The sequence below is a fragment of the Lytechinus variegatus genome, chromosome 11 (genome assembly GCF_018143015.1).
Source record: "Lytechinus variegatus isolate NC3 chromosome 11, Lvar_3.0, whole genome shotgun sequence".
NCBI classification, from domain to species: Eukaryota; Metazoa; Echinodermata; class Echinoidea; order Temnopleuroida; family Toxopneustidae; genus Lytechinus; species Lytechinus variegatus.
The window spans coordinates 13,961,122-13,980,077 of record NC_054750.1 but is presented as its reverse complement, the minus strand read 5'-3'; the positions used below and the strand labels follow the sequence as shown (position 1 = coordinate 13,980,077).

Here is an 18,956-nt window from a genome sequence, read left to right as displayed (position 1 = left end):
TCAGTCTACATGCATTTTGAACATAAGTAATAAATGATTGTACCAAATTTTTGAAAGTTGGGTACTCGTTATATTTCAAATATATGACATCATGCCCATACACTGCCTTTCATTCAATAATAACTTGTGTGGTGTTCATTTGAAGGCATGTGTGGGTGTGTGCTTCTTGCTAGGGTGAGGGTTTGTGTGTTTGTGATGTGTTATACAATTTAAGCAGTATGGGTGTGTGTGTGTATATTTTTTGTATGGGTGTGGGTCTTCATATATCCCACACACCTCTTGCAAATATGTTATAAACTTGTGTGGTTGTGCCAATGTAAATTTGTGTGTGAGTGTGTGGGGGTGTGTTTGTGTACCCAATGTACCCCCAATATGCAATGGGAAGCAGTTGAGTATAATAGAATTTGAATACAATTTGTTTTGTGTGTATATTTATTATTCATGTACTTACTGCTGCACAAAGGGGTAATATATGACCATAAATCATCATTCCCCGTGTGTTTTTGTTACTTTCACATTTCTTTTACAGTATCTACAACTTGGACATACCTTCTCATCAATGAAGGGAAAATAATGTCCAATTTGTATTAATACCTCTTTATCCAATCTTTACATTAATGTCAAATTAGCTATGTGTATGTGTGTTTGCTTCTTTTTTTTTCCAAGTATGCAAAGAAGTACAAATGGCTGGACATACTTAAAGGACAAGTCCACCCCAACAAAAAGTTGATTTTGAAAAAAATGAAAAGAAAATCCAACAAGCAAACACTTAAAATTTCATTAAAATCGGATGTAAAATAAGAAAGTTATGAAATTCTAAAGTTTCTCTTAATTTCACAAAACAGTTATATGCACATCCTGGTCGGTATGCAAATTGGCAGACTGATGATGTCACCCACTCACTATTTTTTGTATGTTATTATATGAAATATTCTAATTTTCTCCTCCTTGTCAAGTGAAACAAAGTTTTATTTCTCCCTGAACATGTGGAATTACCATTATTTTAACAGTTTATGGTTAAGTTAAGTTGGTCCATATTGTCAAATTTGTAAAAATTGAAATATTGTATTATTCAAACAATAAAAAACAAAAGAAACAGTGAGTTATGGACATCATCAATTCTCTCATTTGCATATCGCTGAGTTGTGCATTTAATTGTTTTGTGAAAAATAAGCGAAATTTTAAAATGTCATAACTTTCTTATTTTACATTTCATTTCGATGAAATTTGCAGCCTTGTGTTAGTTGATTTTTCTCTTTTGATTCAAATCTACAATTTTCTTGGGTGGACTTGACCTTTAATTTGAAAAAGTTTTCCAGCCAAATGGATTTTGTGCCTATATTGTAGGATTTGTTGTGATTTAAATTCATGTTTGAAAGCTATAGTTTAGTAGAATATGTATAAATATTTATTATAAAACTTTTAATTGAAATTGTATGATATATAATACTTTATAGAAATGAAAATATTAGAACTTGTTTGGTATTACAATGAACAGTGTTTGAAAAGTATATGAAAGGGTAGGCATGGCATACATTTGTAATTCCGAAACTTCGTTATTCCGAAGGTTTGGTTATTCCAAAAGTTCGTAATTCCGAAGGTTTGTTAATCCGAAAACGAAATAAGGTTCATAATTCCGGAGGTTCGTTAGTCCGAAAACGAAATGAGGTTCGTAATTCCAAAGGTTCGTGAAAACGAAATGAGGTTTGTAATTCCGAAGGTTCGTTAGTCCGAAAACTAAATGATTAATGAACCTTATTTCGTTTTTAGACTGACGAACCTACGGAACAATGAGCCTTATTTTGCTTTCGGATAAACGAACCTTCGGAACAACGAACCTCATTTCGTTTTTGGATTAACTAACCTTCGGAACATCGATTCTTATTTTATTTTCGGATTATCGAACCTTTGGAATAACGGCACAAATGCACGGATTAACGAACCCTTTTACGTTTTCGGATTAACGAACATCGAGGTATAGGCAATTTATGTGTTTCAGAATTACGAACCTTCGGAATAAGGACCCTTCGGAAATACGAACCTTCGGAATTACGAAGTGTAACCGGTAGCCATTGCTACTTTGTCAGATTTGCAAATACTATGCAAATGTAATTTGTACAATATGAAACATATGGATTATAATTGCTGGAATATGCTGCTATAGTATAATTGCCCTAAATGTAAAATGTTATAATTTTTGTATTATTCATTAGTGATGCCTTTGTAGAAGCATGTGATAATAATAATGGTAGGAGCACCATGAGCATCAAATCTGACATGAGTTTATCACAACCATCTTTTACTAGAAGAAAGGATTTTAGTATGATAAATGTACCACCATGTGTGTGGGGGGTGGTGCTGTTTTGTATCATGTGAGTACGTCAGTATTCTACTCATTGTGTGAGCACGTGTGTTAAAAGTATGTGTTTTAAATTTTATAGAAACTTGCAGGGATTCCATTTAAAATCCAGTCCATTTGAATGGAAATTGAATTGAATTGAATATTTGATATAACACATTTTCCTTATGGTTGCACTTGTTTTTCCACTATAAATGTGTTGGTCACTCAACATTGGTATCATTTCAGAAGTGACCTGTTGATCAATATAAACAAATTCATTAAAAAGAATACATGGGCTTTCAAGGGCTTGAACATTTTCAGTGTAAGTGCATGAAAAGAGAAAGAGTTCAATTTTGGAAAGGTAACAAACTTTTTTTGTATTTTCTCAATTTAACAAGAAGTTGATTTAACTGAAAGGGTAAAATGCAAATGATTACTCGTCAAATGCCGTAATATTCAACATATGAAATTTTAAGAAAAGTTATGGCTGATCTTCCTGATAAGCTTGATTGAATGTCTAGCGTGACTTTTTTGAATGAAATATATTTCTTATCAATTCACTAATTCCCAAATGTCACTCTGAACACCTGTGTTCAATTAATGATATTTATTAGATTACTTACAAAATGTGTATCCCACTATAACATTTGTTTTATAGATTTTGGGGTAATTAGTTTTAGCCCATAGTTATAGATTTATTTAATACTTTTTCTTTCCAGAATCTTGGATCTTTCTCAAATGGCATAATGTACATTGTACCACATTCCAAAATGAATATATACCTTGATGATGTAAATGAAATATCAATTGCAATTTGCTGTGAACCTGATTTTTGCCTAAAGATTTGCCTAAATATTTGGTAATAAATGCATCCGTCCAAGAAAATTGATAAAATCAAAGTGAGTCTGTCCTTACTTACATGAGTGAATAAGGGAGTTTCAAGAAGTTAAAGGGCAAGTCCACCCACAACAAATATATTTGAATAAAATAAAAATAAATAAACTTTATCTGAATCAGATATAAAATCAGAATTTGATACATTTTGAAATGCTGTAAATAAATTATTTTACTTGCAATTTGATCGAATTATTAGTGTGATATGCTTTTCCAATTTTTCTCAATATGTTTCAAATCAACATGTTGTTGGGTCGCACTTGGCCTTTAAATGTATATTTTTAATCACAGTTTAAAACATAGTATCAAACCTGCCACAAGTTTCAATACCCAGCACTCTGACATTTATTGATACACATTCACACCCCTGAAATACTGATTAAAAGCCATAATGGTAGTCAAAGATGAATTTATCAAACTATTTTTTTTTCTTACAAACTTTAGTTGAAAAATCAAGCTAAGGTCTTGAAGTTCTTATAGCAATCCATTGATTATTATGATTTAGAATGTTAAAATATTGGTTAAAAATAAACCAATCGCATGAAGTTAAATGAAGTTCCCCTGTTTAGTGGAAGTCTGAGGGAAAGTAACAAGATTTTTTAGATCTATATTTGAAGTCAGCAGATGAATGGGTAGGTCACTAGATCTATGAATTCAAATTCATATTTGTTCATTCCAAACAGAAGAATACTTCAAACTACCATTACATACAATAACTTTTTATAATTTATCTGAGAATTAACATTTAGTGAAAGTGATAAAGCAAATTATTTAGTTATCTTCAAACAGTGACCTTAAAATTGGTAGAAATTGGGTCATGTATTTGAAAGCATAACTTATATAATGTAGCCCTCCCCATTCAAAGTAATGACTGAATAAATAAATGAATTAACAATCCACAATATATAACACACACTATTTTGTAACTGATTTTTTACATCTTAAAATCTTTCTGGAACATACCACAATTGCATCATAGTTTCTTACAGTGAGCTATTATGTTACAAATTTAATACTTTTAATAATTTACAAGTTTTAGAATTAAATATATAGGCATTTTTATTTCAGAATTCCAGGTACACATTTTTATTTCAGAATTCATGTTTTGGTATATTAAGCAAATCACAAATATACGAAATAGACGAATGGTAAACATAAACGACAAACAACATTTCTTATTTGCAATGGGTTCTTTATTTTGGTGGTAAATGTTACAAACTCTTAAAATACAAAACATATGGGAATACAGACAGAAACTGCAGAGGATTTTTTTGTACATGAACATATTTTTTTTTAATTGACACCTACAGAAAATTTTTCTTCAAAATATCTTTGGTAGTTCCCTCAGTTTAAAGGTTATTAGACATAAAAAAAGATCTCATGGAAATACAATGCCTGCTATAGGCTGTGGAGTTAAATGTGATGGAAAAAAGTAGAGGTATGAGAAGAAGTAGTAGTAGTAGTAGTAGTAGTAGTATTAGTAGTAGTGTAAGTAATATAGTAGTATTAGTAGTAGTAGTAGTAGTTGTAGCAGAAGTAGTAGTAGTAGTAGAAGTAGTAGTAGCAGTATAGTAGTGGTAGTAAAAGTAGTAGAAGTAGAAGTTGTAGTAGTAGTAGTGGCAGTAGTAGTAGTAATAAAAGTGTTGGTTGTCCTAGAAAACTAGGAAAATGCAGAGCAATTCTAGTTTTTCAGCCTTTTTTAATGGTAAAGACTTTCTTTCCTTTTTTTTCTTTTGTCTTAAAAAGCGATCGTTTCGGGGTTTTGTACATTTTTTTTTCTATTTGTATTCATAATGTTTATTATATGTATAATAAAGCCATGCACCAATGTTGAGCGAAATGAAAGCGACTATACAGAACAACGCTCTTATCTAAACAGCGCGCAGGAGGGTTTTTTTCGTTATTTTGCGAAACTTTCAATAGCAAAACAATCATGGCACAAAAAAGTGACAAAGACATGTATAATTTTGTATATCATTGTGAGGTAGAGGGACTAGAGTCTGAAACCAAATGGTTCATAGATCATGAAAAGTAGTCGATATGCATGTGAATAAGGCAAAATGGCGTACAAACTTTAAGAATATATATCTATTGTACCATGAATCTGATGAATGAGTTCTCTGCTTTTTATGCGATTGTATAGTTATGTAAGCAATTAAGACATTTAAACTTTCTCAAGAAGGCAAAATGATAGTTAAACCTCTTGAACAAATAATCAAGGTTCCTAAAATATTGAAGTGTGTTAAACATTATCATGAATTATTTTTGTTAGGCTAAAGAAACCATCGATTGACTTTTTGCTTGTTCATTTACATTTTCATAAGAATGTTAAGTCCTATAATTAATATTCATTACTTTATAGGTACTTATTACGCATTAAATATCATGCGCGAATTGGCACTTAAGCATAACTTTTAGTCGGACTTAAACATTAATTTGTTAATTTTCGGTGATATTAGTGGTACGCAAGAGACTGGCTCAAGTTTGGGGGTATGACACTAACTTTTGTAACCCTTGGCCCATGGTGTAGGAAACAGTTTGTCTTTGCATAATCGAAAGTTGAGAATCGGCCTTCTGTCAGTTTTGTTTTTGCGCATGCGTGCAAAAATGACACGCGCAAACAATTACACTGAGTATAAAACGCGCGAGTGCGATGAATTTTGCGACGTAACCGAGTGCAATGTGGTATGGTTTTAGTATGAGCTTTCATGCAGCTTGTCAATGATGAAGTGGAATCTAGAAAAAACTTTAACACAGTGAGAAACTTCTGGGGGTTTTTGGGGGGTGTTTGTTTGCTATTTACTTGTGATGTCTCGCAATTATCAATAGACTACGTTAGTTCAGAATTATATAATTTCTTCATTCATGTCACCCTTGGCTACGCCTCGGACGATACCTTACTCTCAAAATATGTAACGCTAATATTAAGGTAGTATTAAACTGCGGATCTCCGATACAGCGGAGGAAGGATACAAAAGAAGAAGATATTGATCTAATTTGGGCATTATGAACCACGCACATATTTTTTTATTGTTGTTTCTATCTAATGTGGAACTTCGGATGAAACTGCAATGGACCGCAATATTACTTGTGTCTCGGATCAGCCAGGTCGATACGCAACGTCTGCAGTTTGCGCGTGATTCTCTGACTTGCAGGTTTGCACGTTTTGGCGGTTAACCTAACGTGTAACGAATGTGTTTGTGTTCACCCATTGGAATGCATTATATCCTCAATAAATTGAACATTTGGGATATATTTACACGGAGGTCTCTCTCCCATTTCTACTATAACATACCTCCAAGGCTCATCAGAATTTTCCAAGACAGAATGTAACCAAGAACGTGTCCTTGGTATACACGGTGTTGGGAGCGGCGTCACTGGGCGAAGGGCATTCGGACGCAAAATTATTTTTTTGTCTCGCCTACCTAACAATACGAGATTATAGGTGCCGCATTTCCGATGACGACGCCGCGGCGTCGTCAATTTTGAAATCTTAACCAAGTTGAAGTTTTTCAAATGTCATATCTTAGAAAGTATATGGGCCTAGTTCATGAAATTTGGAAATGAAGAGTAATCAAGTATTCTTGATCATTTTGCACGAGTGTCAGGTCACATGGCCAAGGTAAAAGGTCATTAGGGTCAATGAACTTTATTTGACTATGTTTTGGGTATCAAAATTAAAATCTTGACCAAGGTTAAGTTTGTGAAATTCATTGAGAAAAATTCACGAGAGAAATCATCTATTTAGTGTTAAAATGTTTCCAGTCATGCGTTGGATTTTAAAGGAAAGAGGTACATTAATATGCTATTGCGTTATATGAAAATTCTGTCAGCGCTTGCTTTGGGTAATGGTAATAGCTTGCATGAGGTAGGTCTACCCAGTCGTGAATTAAACATGCTTGGTGCTCTTAACTCGATGGCGAGTGTGTGTGTGTGTGTGTGTGTGTACATATATATCGGCTGCGTCAAAAGTCTGTAGAACAGTAGATTTGTAATGCATCAACGTTCATTACTGAGTATGCTATGTACAGTCTTTTAAAAGTTTTATGTTTCAATACTGTTTAATACTATAGGCTATATATTTTTCACTCGTATTGTTTGGATTTTATAATATAAATAGGTGACAATTCTTGAAATCGAGTTACCCTTCAAAACAGGTTCAACTGTTGTTAGGCGTATATTAAAGTGTTATAGACTTATATATTTTGGAACGATAATGACTTTGATATAGCAATACAAATCTGCTAGTGTTTTTAGTTTGACCGGTCACATGACTGTCACATGTAAGAACAGTCATACCGGTGAATCCGACTCCACACCGACCAAATCTTTTACGTTCTTAAAGGAGAAAAAGAGAAAAATAAAACAAGCATACACTGAAAATTTAATCATAATCGGATGTAAATAATTAAGTTGCGACATGTTAAATTTGCTTAATTTCACTAAACAGTTATTTGCATACCCCGGTCGGTATGCAAATGAGGGAACTGATGATATCACTCACTACATCTTTTGTATTTTAATATATGAAATGTGAAATATCCTAATTTTCTCCTCAATGTCCTGTGAAACTAAGTTTTTATTTCTCCCTGAACATGTGAAATTACAATTGTTTAACTTTTTATGGTTCATTGAAGTTGGTCCTTATTTTCAAATCTGTGATAATTGAAATCCTGTGTAATTCAGACAATAAAAACAAAAGAAATAGCGAATGAGGGACACCATCGATTCTCTCATTTGCATGTGACTAAATTGTGCATATAACTATATTGTGAAAAATAAGCGAACCTTCAAAATGTCATATTTTTCTCATTTTATATCCGATTTTGATGAAATTTTCAGCGTTATGCTTGTTCGATTTTTCTCTGTTGATTAAAATCAACATTTTTGCTGGGGTGTACTTGACCTTTAGCAATGGCATATCGGTTTTTATACAGTCAATTTATGTGGTGTGGCTGTAGTGATCGCACATGGTTGGTGGTGGTGTTTTTTTTTACCTGATTGCTAAGAAAGCGTGAATGCTTGTAAGCAAACAACCAGAGGACCGACGGCTTAAGGTCCTCTCCGAAGAACCTGGTACTGAGGATTAATGCCTTACCAAAGGGCACTAGCGCACCAAGTGGGAATCGAACCCGGGTCACCGGAATACGAATCCCCCCCGCTCTACCGACTGAGCTATCGCGCCTCCACATTGATTCTCACGACGATTATGATCATGCCTTATAGATATAAATTCCATCACATATCGGCCGGTCAACAAACAAATCAATTAATGTACCCTTGACATTCTGTTATTAAATGCGAACTGATATTACTTAAGATACTGGTCGCCAAAATATTCCCGTACTTTTCTCTGAAGTGGTCGAATATACTCGGGCGCCTGCTCACAATGACATAATGTAGTATTTAGAAAAGAAACGTTATCACAATGGATGTCAATCAATAATATGAAGGTCTTCTGCTTCATAATATCAGACATAATTCATGACCTATTATTATTTGGAGTAAATCGGCTTGAATATTCTCACGGAAATGAATTTTAGAAAACGAATTTTAATTTAGCCAACATTGAAGAAATATTACCTCATTCCAAGCTCTTCATGAATAGAATAGTATTAGTTACTCTAATAACAACAACAATGATAATGGCAGTTGCAATAACTTTCATAATAATAATTAGAATAAAAGTCATAATAACAATGTTGATAATGACATTTGATAGTACAACAATCTTTATTGTATCGATAATGCTTCCTACTAAAATACGGTTTCAAAATACACTGTTAGAAAAAATAAAAGAAGTTCCTGCAGCAGAGTCTCGAGAACACCTGTAATCTTACCGAATTGCGTAATAATCATTCTGTAAATTCATAAAACAAGAATTTTTCTGCAATTTAACAGAACAGGTCTGTTTAAAAAGGGGAAAAGGGTGTTTTATTCAAGGAAATTTGTAAGATTCCATACATCAAATACCAATTTCCTGTAAGATTACGCAATTCGGTAAGATTACAGGTGTTCTCGAGACTCTGCTGCAGGAACTTCTTTTATTTTTTCTAACAGTGTATCCTATTCAAACAGTTTTGAACACCATTGGAAAAGAGACAACAAATTGAATTTTACATCAATTATAGATATGATTTCAAACTTTTTTTTTATTACAAATCCCATTGTTATCGATGTTTTAATTCATTCCTATCAACATTTAATAAATTTCAGTTCACCCTTTTTTCGGGCAACCTTCTTCATGTTATCGGGCAACATTCAAGTTAAATTATCACATTCGACTTTTCAGAGAAATCTAGGAAGCAATCAAGAATTTTAGAGCTAAATATACATTACCCTTTTATAAACAGAAGACACCCCTTTTGATTTGCGTCAGGAAGACGAGAAGATATTCGACATGTGTGACTTTTTTGAAGTTCACGCCGACTCAGTGTCTGCACTTAATTACATCTGTTTCGCTCCTCATTTGTGTTCGCATTTGTGGCGTATGTCATAGTTCAAGGATTTTTCAGGAAAAATGCAACGTTGAAATCATTTGATGTCTTCACAAAAGGTTATGCTACCATGGCTTTAGTCACATGAACGAAACATGCCATACCGACCGATAGTACGTCATTGAAGAAAAGTGTATTATTAGTTTGATCGGTCTGATATTGGTTTTGTTCATGTCACCGCGACACCAACACTAGCTAGTTTACTTAAGTAACAAAGAAATAACAAAATAATCATAAAATCTATTTTCAACACAATTAACAGCTTCTTTTACAATTATCGATCACATTCTTATCAATGGTAAGTAAACTACAATAATAAAAGATAAATTTTAGCACATTAAATGGCATATTAGCAAATAGATTGTTTGGAAACAGTTCCTCGAGCAGCTCCACTTAAAAAGTTTAAGTGAAAGAGCGCACTTTGCCTTTAAAAATTATTGTTTTCCAAATTGTGCAATGTTTATCTTAATCAAGAAGGTATAAGGAAAGTGGGCTATAACTGCAATCGCCTCTGCATTTGTGCCGTCGGTGTAGTGGGTGATTAACATAATCCGATCATTAATTATAAAATACCCGTTTATCTGGATCTGCTATCATAATAATGATACAGTGACCGAGTCCTCGTGTGCTTCCTATTTTAAGAGGATGTTTTATTGGTTGTGGCCTCTTCGGGTGGCGTCTTGATCTTCGGTACTCTTTTCTTACTGCACGAGCATTCGTGGACAATGAGATTGGGAACTCGCATGATTTGGATGTCTCCGGTTTCGGCAAATACCAGCGCGTCGAAATCCTCGCTGCGCGATGGACGACATTTGCGGTCATGCTGCGGCGATGGACCGTCAACTTGCATGAGGTTGACCATGAAGCTTTCGAAGGTCATGGAACTGGTTGGTGTGAGGCATGACCCGAAGCAAACACTTGTTGTAAGTCTCCGAGGGGATATGATCCAGTGCCATCCAAGATCCGAGAAAGAAATGTCCAGCGTCCGACGGCAACAACCTGGAAACCCAGAACATGTCAATGTGTTGCTGCGGATAACCAGAAGTGGAAAATAAAGAAGTTCGTGATACTTTTTTTTAAACGAAATGAAAATCGATTTCAAAAATAGACTTATTGCTCTGTTTTGGATAGTATACATGTATATTTTCGTAAACTGCCCTTCTTTACCCTTGTAAACTTCGTTCATTGAGTGATCAAACAGTCTGGTCGATTGCAAGGATCCCAACGCTGCCACCATATTATTTTTTTAAGGCTAAACGTGGAGGCTAAAGTAAAAATGCCATTCAAATGGCGGTTTACAAAGTATACCATACAAAGATGGCATGGAATTATACTTTCAATAATTTAATAACAAACAGAGCAATGTGGTGGGTGACTGAGAATATGAGATGGATCTTACCTTTAAATGATGCATTTTAAATGTAATAAATCTCATGCAATGACAGGAAAGTATTTCTTTGAGACACAACTCCATTATCATTCTATGATATTTTGAATGATGTTTGGCGTAATTACCATAGACATGCGTGCCTACTTTAAGCACAGGACCCCTAATATATCCAGGAACCAAATTTGTTTTTAAGACACAATAAGTCCATCTTCATGATCTTATTAAAGTACCTAATGAAAATACGATATATTCTGTCTGATCATGTCTGTTAATTAACTTTCAAGTTCAGTTCTACTAACTTCGGTACAACATTTAAGAACATTATGAAGATGTGAAATACTGTGACTTGATACAATCTCTGTCGATAAACTGCAGTTAGAATGTACTTACTTTGGCATGAAATCTTCAGTTCCACGCCATGCTACCGCTCTTCGTTCCCGGATCTGTCTTTCTACGACGTTGAGTTGAGTCGTTCGCAGTGTCGCCGTCGTCGTCGTCGACGAGGAGGCGGTCGAGGGGTTCGTCCCGTTGAATTCTACGTCGACCACCAGTACGGGCAGCTTGTTTGACTCCATGGGGATGAAGTTGCTGATGGTGGGGTTGCCATTGTCGTTGCTGATCACAGAGAGTTTCAGAAGAAGCGTGTTGTCCTCTTGAAGTGCCCTGGAAACAAGTGAGGATCCTTGGGGAAGTGAGGCACTCTTCCACGTCCATGGTGCGTCATAAGAGATGTTCTGAACTGATATACTCTCCCTGTAAGCACCTACAGAAAAGGATAAACCGCCAATTGGTCCAAACCCACTTCGTTGATTTACATTTGCAATTAATCTATAAAAAGCATTTGGTCTACTTTCAGATGGTCTAATACCACGTAGGCTATCAATATGGTGTAATTGTCGTTTGGTCTACACTTCACTAGATCTAAGACCCACTTAATCGATTACCAAGTTCGTCAAAATGATGGGAAATTGGTTGTCTTCGTATTACTTTTTTACTTATTAAATTATGTTCCCATAATTATACACTAATATCATCTTGTTATAGACCAAGACATTATTAGACGAAATGGGTAGCCTACGGCGGCTGTAAACCCTAACCTACTGCTTTGTTTCCTTTTTTTTTTGCTTTGTCTTGTATCACATGGTATTTTCCTACTTCTCATCTTCAACAAAATTAATTCAAACAATTTGGTTTAAATGTCATAGGTCTAAAGCTCATTTACCATCTAATTTCAAAAGTGAAATATACGTTTTGTAAAATTAGAAGACTAAGTATAAAGTACACCAACTGGATAATTGGACATCATGAAAATTAGACTAAGTTGGTATCAGGCCAAGTGTGGGGTAGACCAACTTGATAGTAGACCAAATGGTTACAGCTATTTTGGTATTTAACTATCTGGCCCGTATTAACTATATAGTTTAATTTAAAAATCTGGTTTAAGTTGCGGTTTAACTATGTGCAGCTTGTTATGACACAAATTTCTAACAAATGCTGGTTCAAATTGTCAGAACAATCAGTGGCGAACTATGGGGGGGTAGGGGTTAAACCCCCACCTCGGGCTCTCTAAAAATAATACTTATAAAAAAGGAGTGTGGGATCAAACTCCAACACCCCTTCCTGTTTACGAGGAGTCGCGCAAGCAGAACAGTGCATGGCAAATCGTTTTTTAAGAAAAAAAAGGCGGTTTCTTATGATGGGTAATATCCGAGGAGCTGTTTTTGCTTTAAAATTAAAATTTGAGCTATTTTCCTTACCTTCTCCCGACGTCGGGAATTTGGCCACGATGGTGACGTTGTGATGGACAGTTCTCGGACTGGTGTTGTCATGGTTACGGGAAGTCGGGGAGCGGTTACCCGCCGGCAAGAGGACGATCGCACCACGAATAACAATGGCGTTGTTGTTGAGTTCGGCGGGCAGCTCGAATCGGTAGCATTCATCGGGTTTTCCCGCTTCGTTCGGTCCACCACACTGGATACGAACTAGTGAGAGAAAAAAAAGTCGTACGAAATTCGTTTATTATCCGAAACAAACTCCGAAGCTCTATCCTGGGGCCCCGTTGCCTCAATGCAACTACTAACTACCGTGATTGCAGTGCTAAGCAGCCAATCAGAATCAAGGCCTCCAGGAAAGTTGCAATTGAATGGCAAAGTTACCATGTTAGTAACTGTTATGAAACAGTCCTAGTGCCCCTTCTTATAAAGAGTTACGATTGATCCGATCAATCTCGTTCATATGAAAATCCATCAATGTCATAATTCTCTCTTTTGGAAATTTGTTCAATATCATTTGAAAACAAATAGAAGCATACTGAATTTTCAAGAAAACTGCATATATTAATATACGTTTTTTTTATAAAATATTTTGAACAAACATATATTTAAATGTTGTTGACGTTGCTGGCTTTCCATAGTTGCGACTGATCGGATTAATCGCAACTCTTTACAAGATCGGCCCCTGGTGACATCTCCAACAACGTAATGTAATTTTTAAAAATATATCTATTTATATTGTAATACAAGCCTTGTCTCACAAAGATATGTCTTAAAATCATTCAGAGTTTATAACTGCGACACAGAATAAATGTAGTAACCACTAAAAAAGGAACTTGATAAATGAAAAATTAAACTGTAAGTTCCTTTTCATGGGGGAAATGATTACTTAACTATTTTCAAAATTAACTGTCATCGATATGAATTCTGTGAGTGATAGTGAATCTTCTATTTCTTGTATAGAAGTCAGAAATTTCCGGACAGGAAATAACTATCAAGTAGCAAGTGAAAAACGAAACCCTTTGGAGACCTCTTTTTCATCGTTTTATTTTGTTTGTTTCCATATTTTATTGAGGAACATATCTGTCATTTTGATCAATGTATTCCACATGCCTGCTTCTGGGCCGAAGAAACTCATACCACCTGGTAAGATTCTCAGAGAATATTTCCCCGAAAAATATTTCTTTTTCAACTTTGAACTTGAGACACAAATACAAGGTCAGACGGAGAGGCCAGCGAGAGAACAGTCAGATATAAACACAAAAAAGACATAATATGAGGAGAACGTAATCATCCATTTTTTGTATGAATCAAGTTAGTTCTTGGTATATACCAGTGAAATATTGAAATAATATAATGTTAGATCATATTTATTCAATTTATACATTAATCCACATGATTTTTCTATTTTTCAATTAGAGTTACTATCTCATTTGACTTGATTTTTATCTGATTTTTTTATCTCACAAAATATACATATTATTCGCTTTGAATATCAAATGATATTTGCTGTTTCACAAAGAAATACAGTTATGTGGCAAAATAGATTATTACATAAGTAGACAATATCGCAAGTTATTTCCAAAAATTTCTTTGCTATATTTTCACTTCCTAATACGAAGTCAAGTTATGTTTGAGTCATTTTGTGTATACAATATTATTGTGTTAGTACAGGTCCGAAGAGTAAAAAGGTTTGCGATCAATCCTAAAAAGCCTGGTAATTTGGCAATGCCAAGTAAAGATTATTTTTGTGTGCGCTTATTTTTTTTTAATACCACATATTACCGAATCAAATTGTCTGATTAGAATATATAAATTTTAAAGATACGCATTACATCTTTTAAAATACAATGTGATTTTATTTCCAACCAAATTTTCTTTATGTGAAACTTATATTGCGCTTAATACATAGAGAAAGTTTAATAGAAATGAGATTTTTTTTTACCAAACAAGTGCACACCAAGTTACCAATAATGCATATAGCATTTCCATTTATTTGAAAGCAGGATAAAAGAGCATTGTTGACTAAATGCCTTGCTCCCGGGCATAGGTGGCGCGGCCGGGGATCTAACCCCGGACTTTTTAATGTATAGCCAGGCGCCTTAGACCATTCGGCCATGGCACCTGCACAGAATTCAATTGCATTGAATTGAATTGAATTGAATTGAATTGAAAAAAATGAAATCGATTACAAAATAATAAATTAAGAAGATTGCCTCATAAGGCAGGTCTCTAAAAGTATTTCGGTTAGCAAATAGCGATCGGATTTCAAAATCAAAATAAGTACTATTCTCCATTCAACAAAATAGTTAGAGCTCATTGTTACAGAATATACATAATATACCTAAACGGTGAAGAAAATGTTACTTTAACTACGTGAAACGGTGAAAGAATGTGGAATATAGATTTATTATCATTCTCAGAAAAAAAATCCTTTGACTGTTCTCTTTACACAGAGTTAATTTCCATTTTCCAATTTGTTATGTACTACACATCTGTAAATTAAAAGAATATTGTTAACAAGTCAAATCGTGATAATCATATTGATCTGCAGAACCTATACAGGTTTTTCCAAACCTTGATATGAGTGAAACAAAATTAATAATAGATTTCACATTATACTATAAACAAATTATTTCTTTCATAATTATAAGGCATAAATTAAATCTCTTTCTAAAATAAGATATGTTACCCCAGCATTATTTTGATTATACATTTAGTAATCTAACTTTAAAAAATTATGTATCCTAGTTGGGCGAATGTGCTTTACAAGTCAGTAAAAGAATTATAGTCGCATTCGAGTTACTAAAACCGATCTAGTAAAACTTGAACATATTCTAGTAAGACATGACACGATTACTGTAAATATATTTTTAGGAGATCTCTGGGTTATATTGACAAAACACAAGACTCTGGCTAGAGTATAGTGACCAGATTCTGGCAAAAACAAAGTATCTGCAACTCTAGAATAAAGTTGATTTCTGGTGATCATGGGGATTTTGACTAAAATTACGTTCCGAGTGACTAGAATCGTGCTCCTAGAAGATATATAAAGGTTCTACACTGCAAAAGCACCAATGTTAATTCGACACCAGTCCGGTATCTGTATCGGAAAACACCAGAGAAGTGTTGAAACAACACCAGTTTAGAATCAAACCGATATTGATTTAACACAATGCTGTAATGCCTTTCTGGTGTTAGCATAACGCCAAACGGGTGTTGTTCCAATACCTGACTGGGTTTTCTGCAGTGTACTCAAATAATGTGGGCCGTGTTTCATAAAAAAATGTTATAATAACAAATTTGCAATTGCAGGTTTTAGCTACTGTAATCAATCAATTTGATTGACTGACAGTAAACTAGTCAATAAAATACTGTATTTGTTATGATAACAAGTCTTCATGAACCGAGACGCTTGTCATGTTGACTAGGATTTAGTTCATTTTGACCAGAAAGTTGCCGGTTCTCAAATCTTAGAGGGTTTCTATATTAACATTACTAGAATTCCCATCATTTTTACAATAATTTTTGTAATTTGTTAGAAACATTCCATCACCTTTACCATTAATTAGTGTGTTCTCTTGATTTTTTTATTATTAATATCGCTACAATTGCCTTAGGGAAGATAATCTGAGATAAATTTTACCAAATTCTGGCCATTTGACTATATTTTCGATTGAAAATTTGGGAAGTTTGATCAAGCTCCGCCCTTAAGGATTCTATAATATAATTAGTTCAATCTCACATCATAGAGCTTATATCATATACCATCCTTCTTGAATACATCAAGGGTTGTTGTTTTTGGAGGGATGCATTCAGACGTTCTTTTGCAAATAGGAGTCTGAATGAATGTATATAGTCATCGTAAGTTATTATAGTGTTTTTCCGACAACAAAAACTATCATCATTATGATAGCCGCAATTTCTTAAAAATAATCAGAATATTAGTCTTACGGTCATATGGCATTTCTACATAACAAAGATGTTACGTTGAATTAAAAAAAATGATTTAGAATAACTTCAATCAATAAGAATGTACAAAAAAGCAGGAAGTACATTGACCTTAAATTGTCCTTAAATTACAAAAATTAACTTTGTCATATCGTAACAGATCATAACATTAAGTGCTGTAAAATGGTTGTTTTTTGTACCCACAATAGAACAACTAGACATACAATAATGTATACTCCCAAATGAATGTGGGTAACGAAATCTTTAGAAACAGTACTTATCAAAATTATCATTCTTTGAAATAATAGAATATCCGCTTGTCATACATATACATGTATATAAATATTAAGTTCGTGGACTTCTTAACACTTTTGACAAAAATATGAGATTTTAATAATTACAGTAGTGTAGTTTTATCATTTTCAGCAGATACTTTGGGAGATATTAATATTTTATGATTTAGGATAGATATTGAACTAGAAGATATATGAAAGAGCTTAGATAAAATGTTAAGGGGAAACCCCTTAACAACAATTCACAAACTGCTGTCAAAATTGTCTGTTCCTTTGTCCATTTACTTTTTTTCCTTCCACAGGGTTCTTTCCCGGGTTCTTTATTTTCAAAAAAGCATAGTTACATTGTATAAACATTTACAATTTTAAGACAAACATTAAATAATCATGGTATATACATAATTCATAATACATAGACATGTGGTCAAAATCTATTGTCTATTTACTTCATCATAATTTTATTGCATTCTGTTCTTTAATATGGATTTTTTTGTAGAGATGATTATTTTACGAGGTATTTTCACTTACACGTAGTCTCAGAAGCATAGAATGCAGTTGGACAAGACATGGAACAAAAAAAGTAATGTTGTATGCCTTCTCTTATAGTTATTACTAATATGCATATCGCACCCTCTCAAAAAATACTAAGATCGACCACATGCTCTTATTATAATAATTGCGTAACAATGAACCAGCAGAACACTCATGGTCGATATTCTTGTGAATTGCTGGTTTATCCCCCTCGAATCAATGGTCAGGTCCTCAGGAACCATCATTGTACCAGCAAAGTAAGGCAATCAATGGAATGCCTGACTGACTGACTGACCAAGGGAGTGACTGAGCCAAAATGACCTACCTTCATCCGCAGTAATAGGTGTCCTACTTGGTCTCGAGCTACTTGGATGTGTGGTGGCTTCGTTGGTGACTACCTCTTCATCCGCCTCTTCCGGTGCACCAGGTCGAGACGGTTGATGATCTCTTGAGGTATTCCTCTTCATGGCATGTACGGTCTCCAAGTAAATCATGGTTATCTTTGGGCTCGTGACAATAGAACCTTTCCTGATGATGGGTGGGCGTACGATCACCTTCTCTCGATGTTCGGGAAGGTCGGATGAACGCTCAGGGCTTGGGTTGGGAGGGTTGTTGCTGGGATCCTTGCTGGCGATGAAGTTCTGGAACCACCTTCCTGCGTTCCTGACCTGTGTTGCGGATGGGACCTCTGGTGCAGGGTCATGGTGGTAGCTTGGTTCTCTCTGCAAGCTGTCCTGGGATCGCCCACGTCCAATCCCGAGTCGCCGACTGCTTCCACGTGGCCTGTGGTAGGGGCGGGAGTTCCTCGAGCATTCCACGTCGCTGACCAAAGCGGCAACGATTAGGATGACTGCAAGGTAAAGCAAAACTGACTTCGACAACGTAGCCATTTCGATGAATACGAACTCGGTTAAAGTCCACAAGACAACGAAGCGCGTACAATGTCCAAAAGGAAATCAATAAAGCTAGCAAGAGCAGGCTGGAACAGCGAACATGAAGAGGAGAAGCGTAGGCACTTGCCGGCAGTCCGACATCACAAACTGTCGTGGTGTAAACCTCCCATCGAAGCATTTTATAGCTGGGTCGACCCAGTGCTGTTGCCGCCAGTGCAGCGGAGAATGAATAATAGCTCATGAACAGGTGTAGAGTCTCCAGTGTGTCAGCCCAACATCTACAGGTTGTGTTTCGTCGCACGATTGCCGACATGAAATAAGAATCGAATGACGATTACATGGTGAGACCTCGTTTGTGACGTCATAATTTTTTTCCAATACTCTGACCAATCGG

The 18,956-nt window shown here is 34.9% G+C and overlaps 1 protein-coding gene across 1 annotated transcript; it reads right to left on the bottom strand.

Moving 5' to 3' along the window:
* Window positions 1-9,473: 9,473 nt before the first annotated feature.
* On the bottom strand, window positions 9,474-18,794 carry LOC121424538. Its single transcript, XM_041620256.1, has 4 exons — window positions 17,995-18,794; window positions 12,880-13,104; window positions 11,513-11,885; window positions 9,474-10,760 (listed from the first exon to the last, which is right to left on the bottom strand). Exons 1-4 carry the CDS (start codon window positions 18,557-18,559, stop codon window positions 10,370-10,372), a joined length of 1,554 nt encoding a protein of 517 aa, XP_041476190.1. The 5' UTR covers window positions 18,560-18,794; the 3' UTR covers window positions 9,474-10,369.
* Window positions 18,795-18,956: the final 162 nt, after the last annotated feature.

What these genes read in the sequence shown, in the direction of transcription:
- LOC121424538 (XM_041620256.1), bottom strand. Translation starts at nt 18,559, where the DNA reads ATGGCTACGTTGTCGAAGTCAGTTTTGCTTTACCTTGCAGTCATCCTA. An exon ending in ACCTATTACTGCGGATGAAG is followed by an intron (nt 13,105 to 17,994) that starts GTAGGTCATTTT and finishes TTCTCTCACTAG; the next exon opens with TTCGTATCCAGTGTGGTGGA. An exon ending in ATTCCCGACGTCGGGAGAAG is followed by an intron (nt 11,886 to 12,879) that starts GTAAGGAAAATA and finishes CCTTTTCTGTAG; the next exon opens with GTGCTTACAGGGAGAGTATA.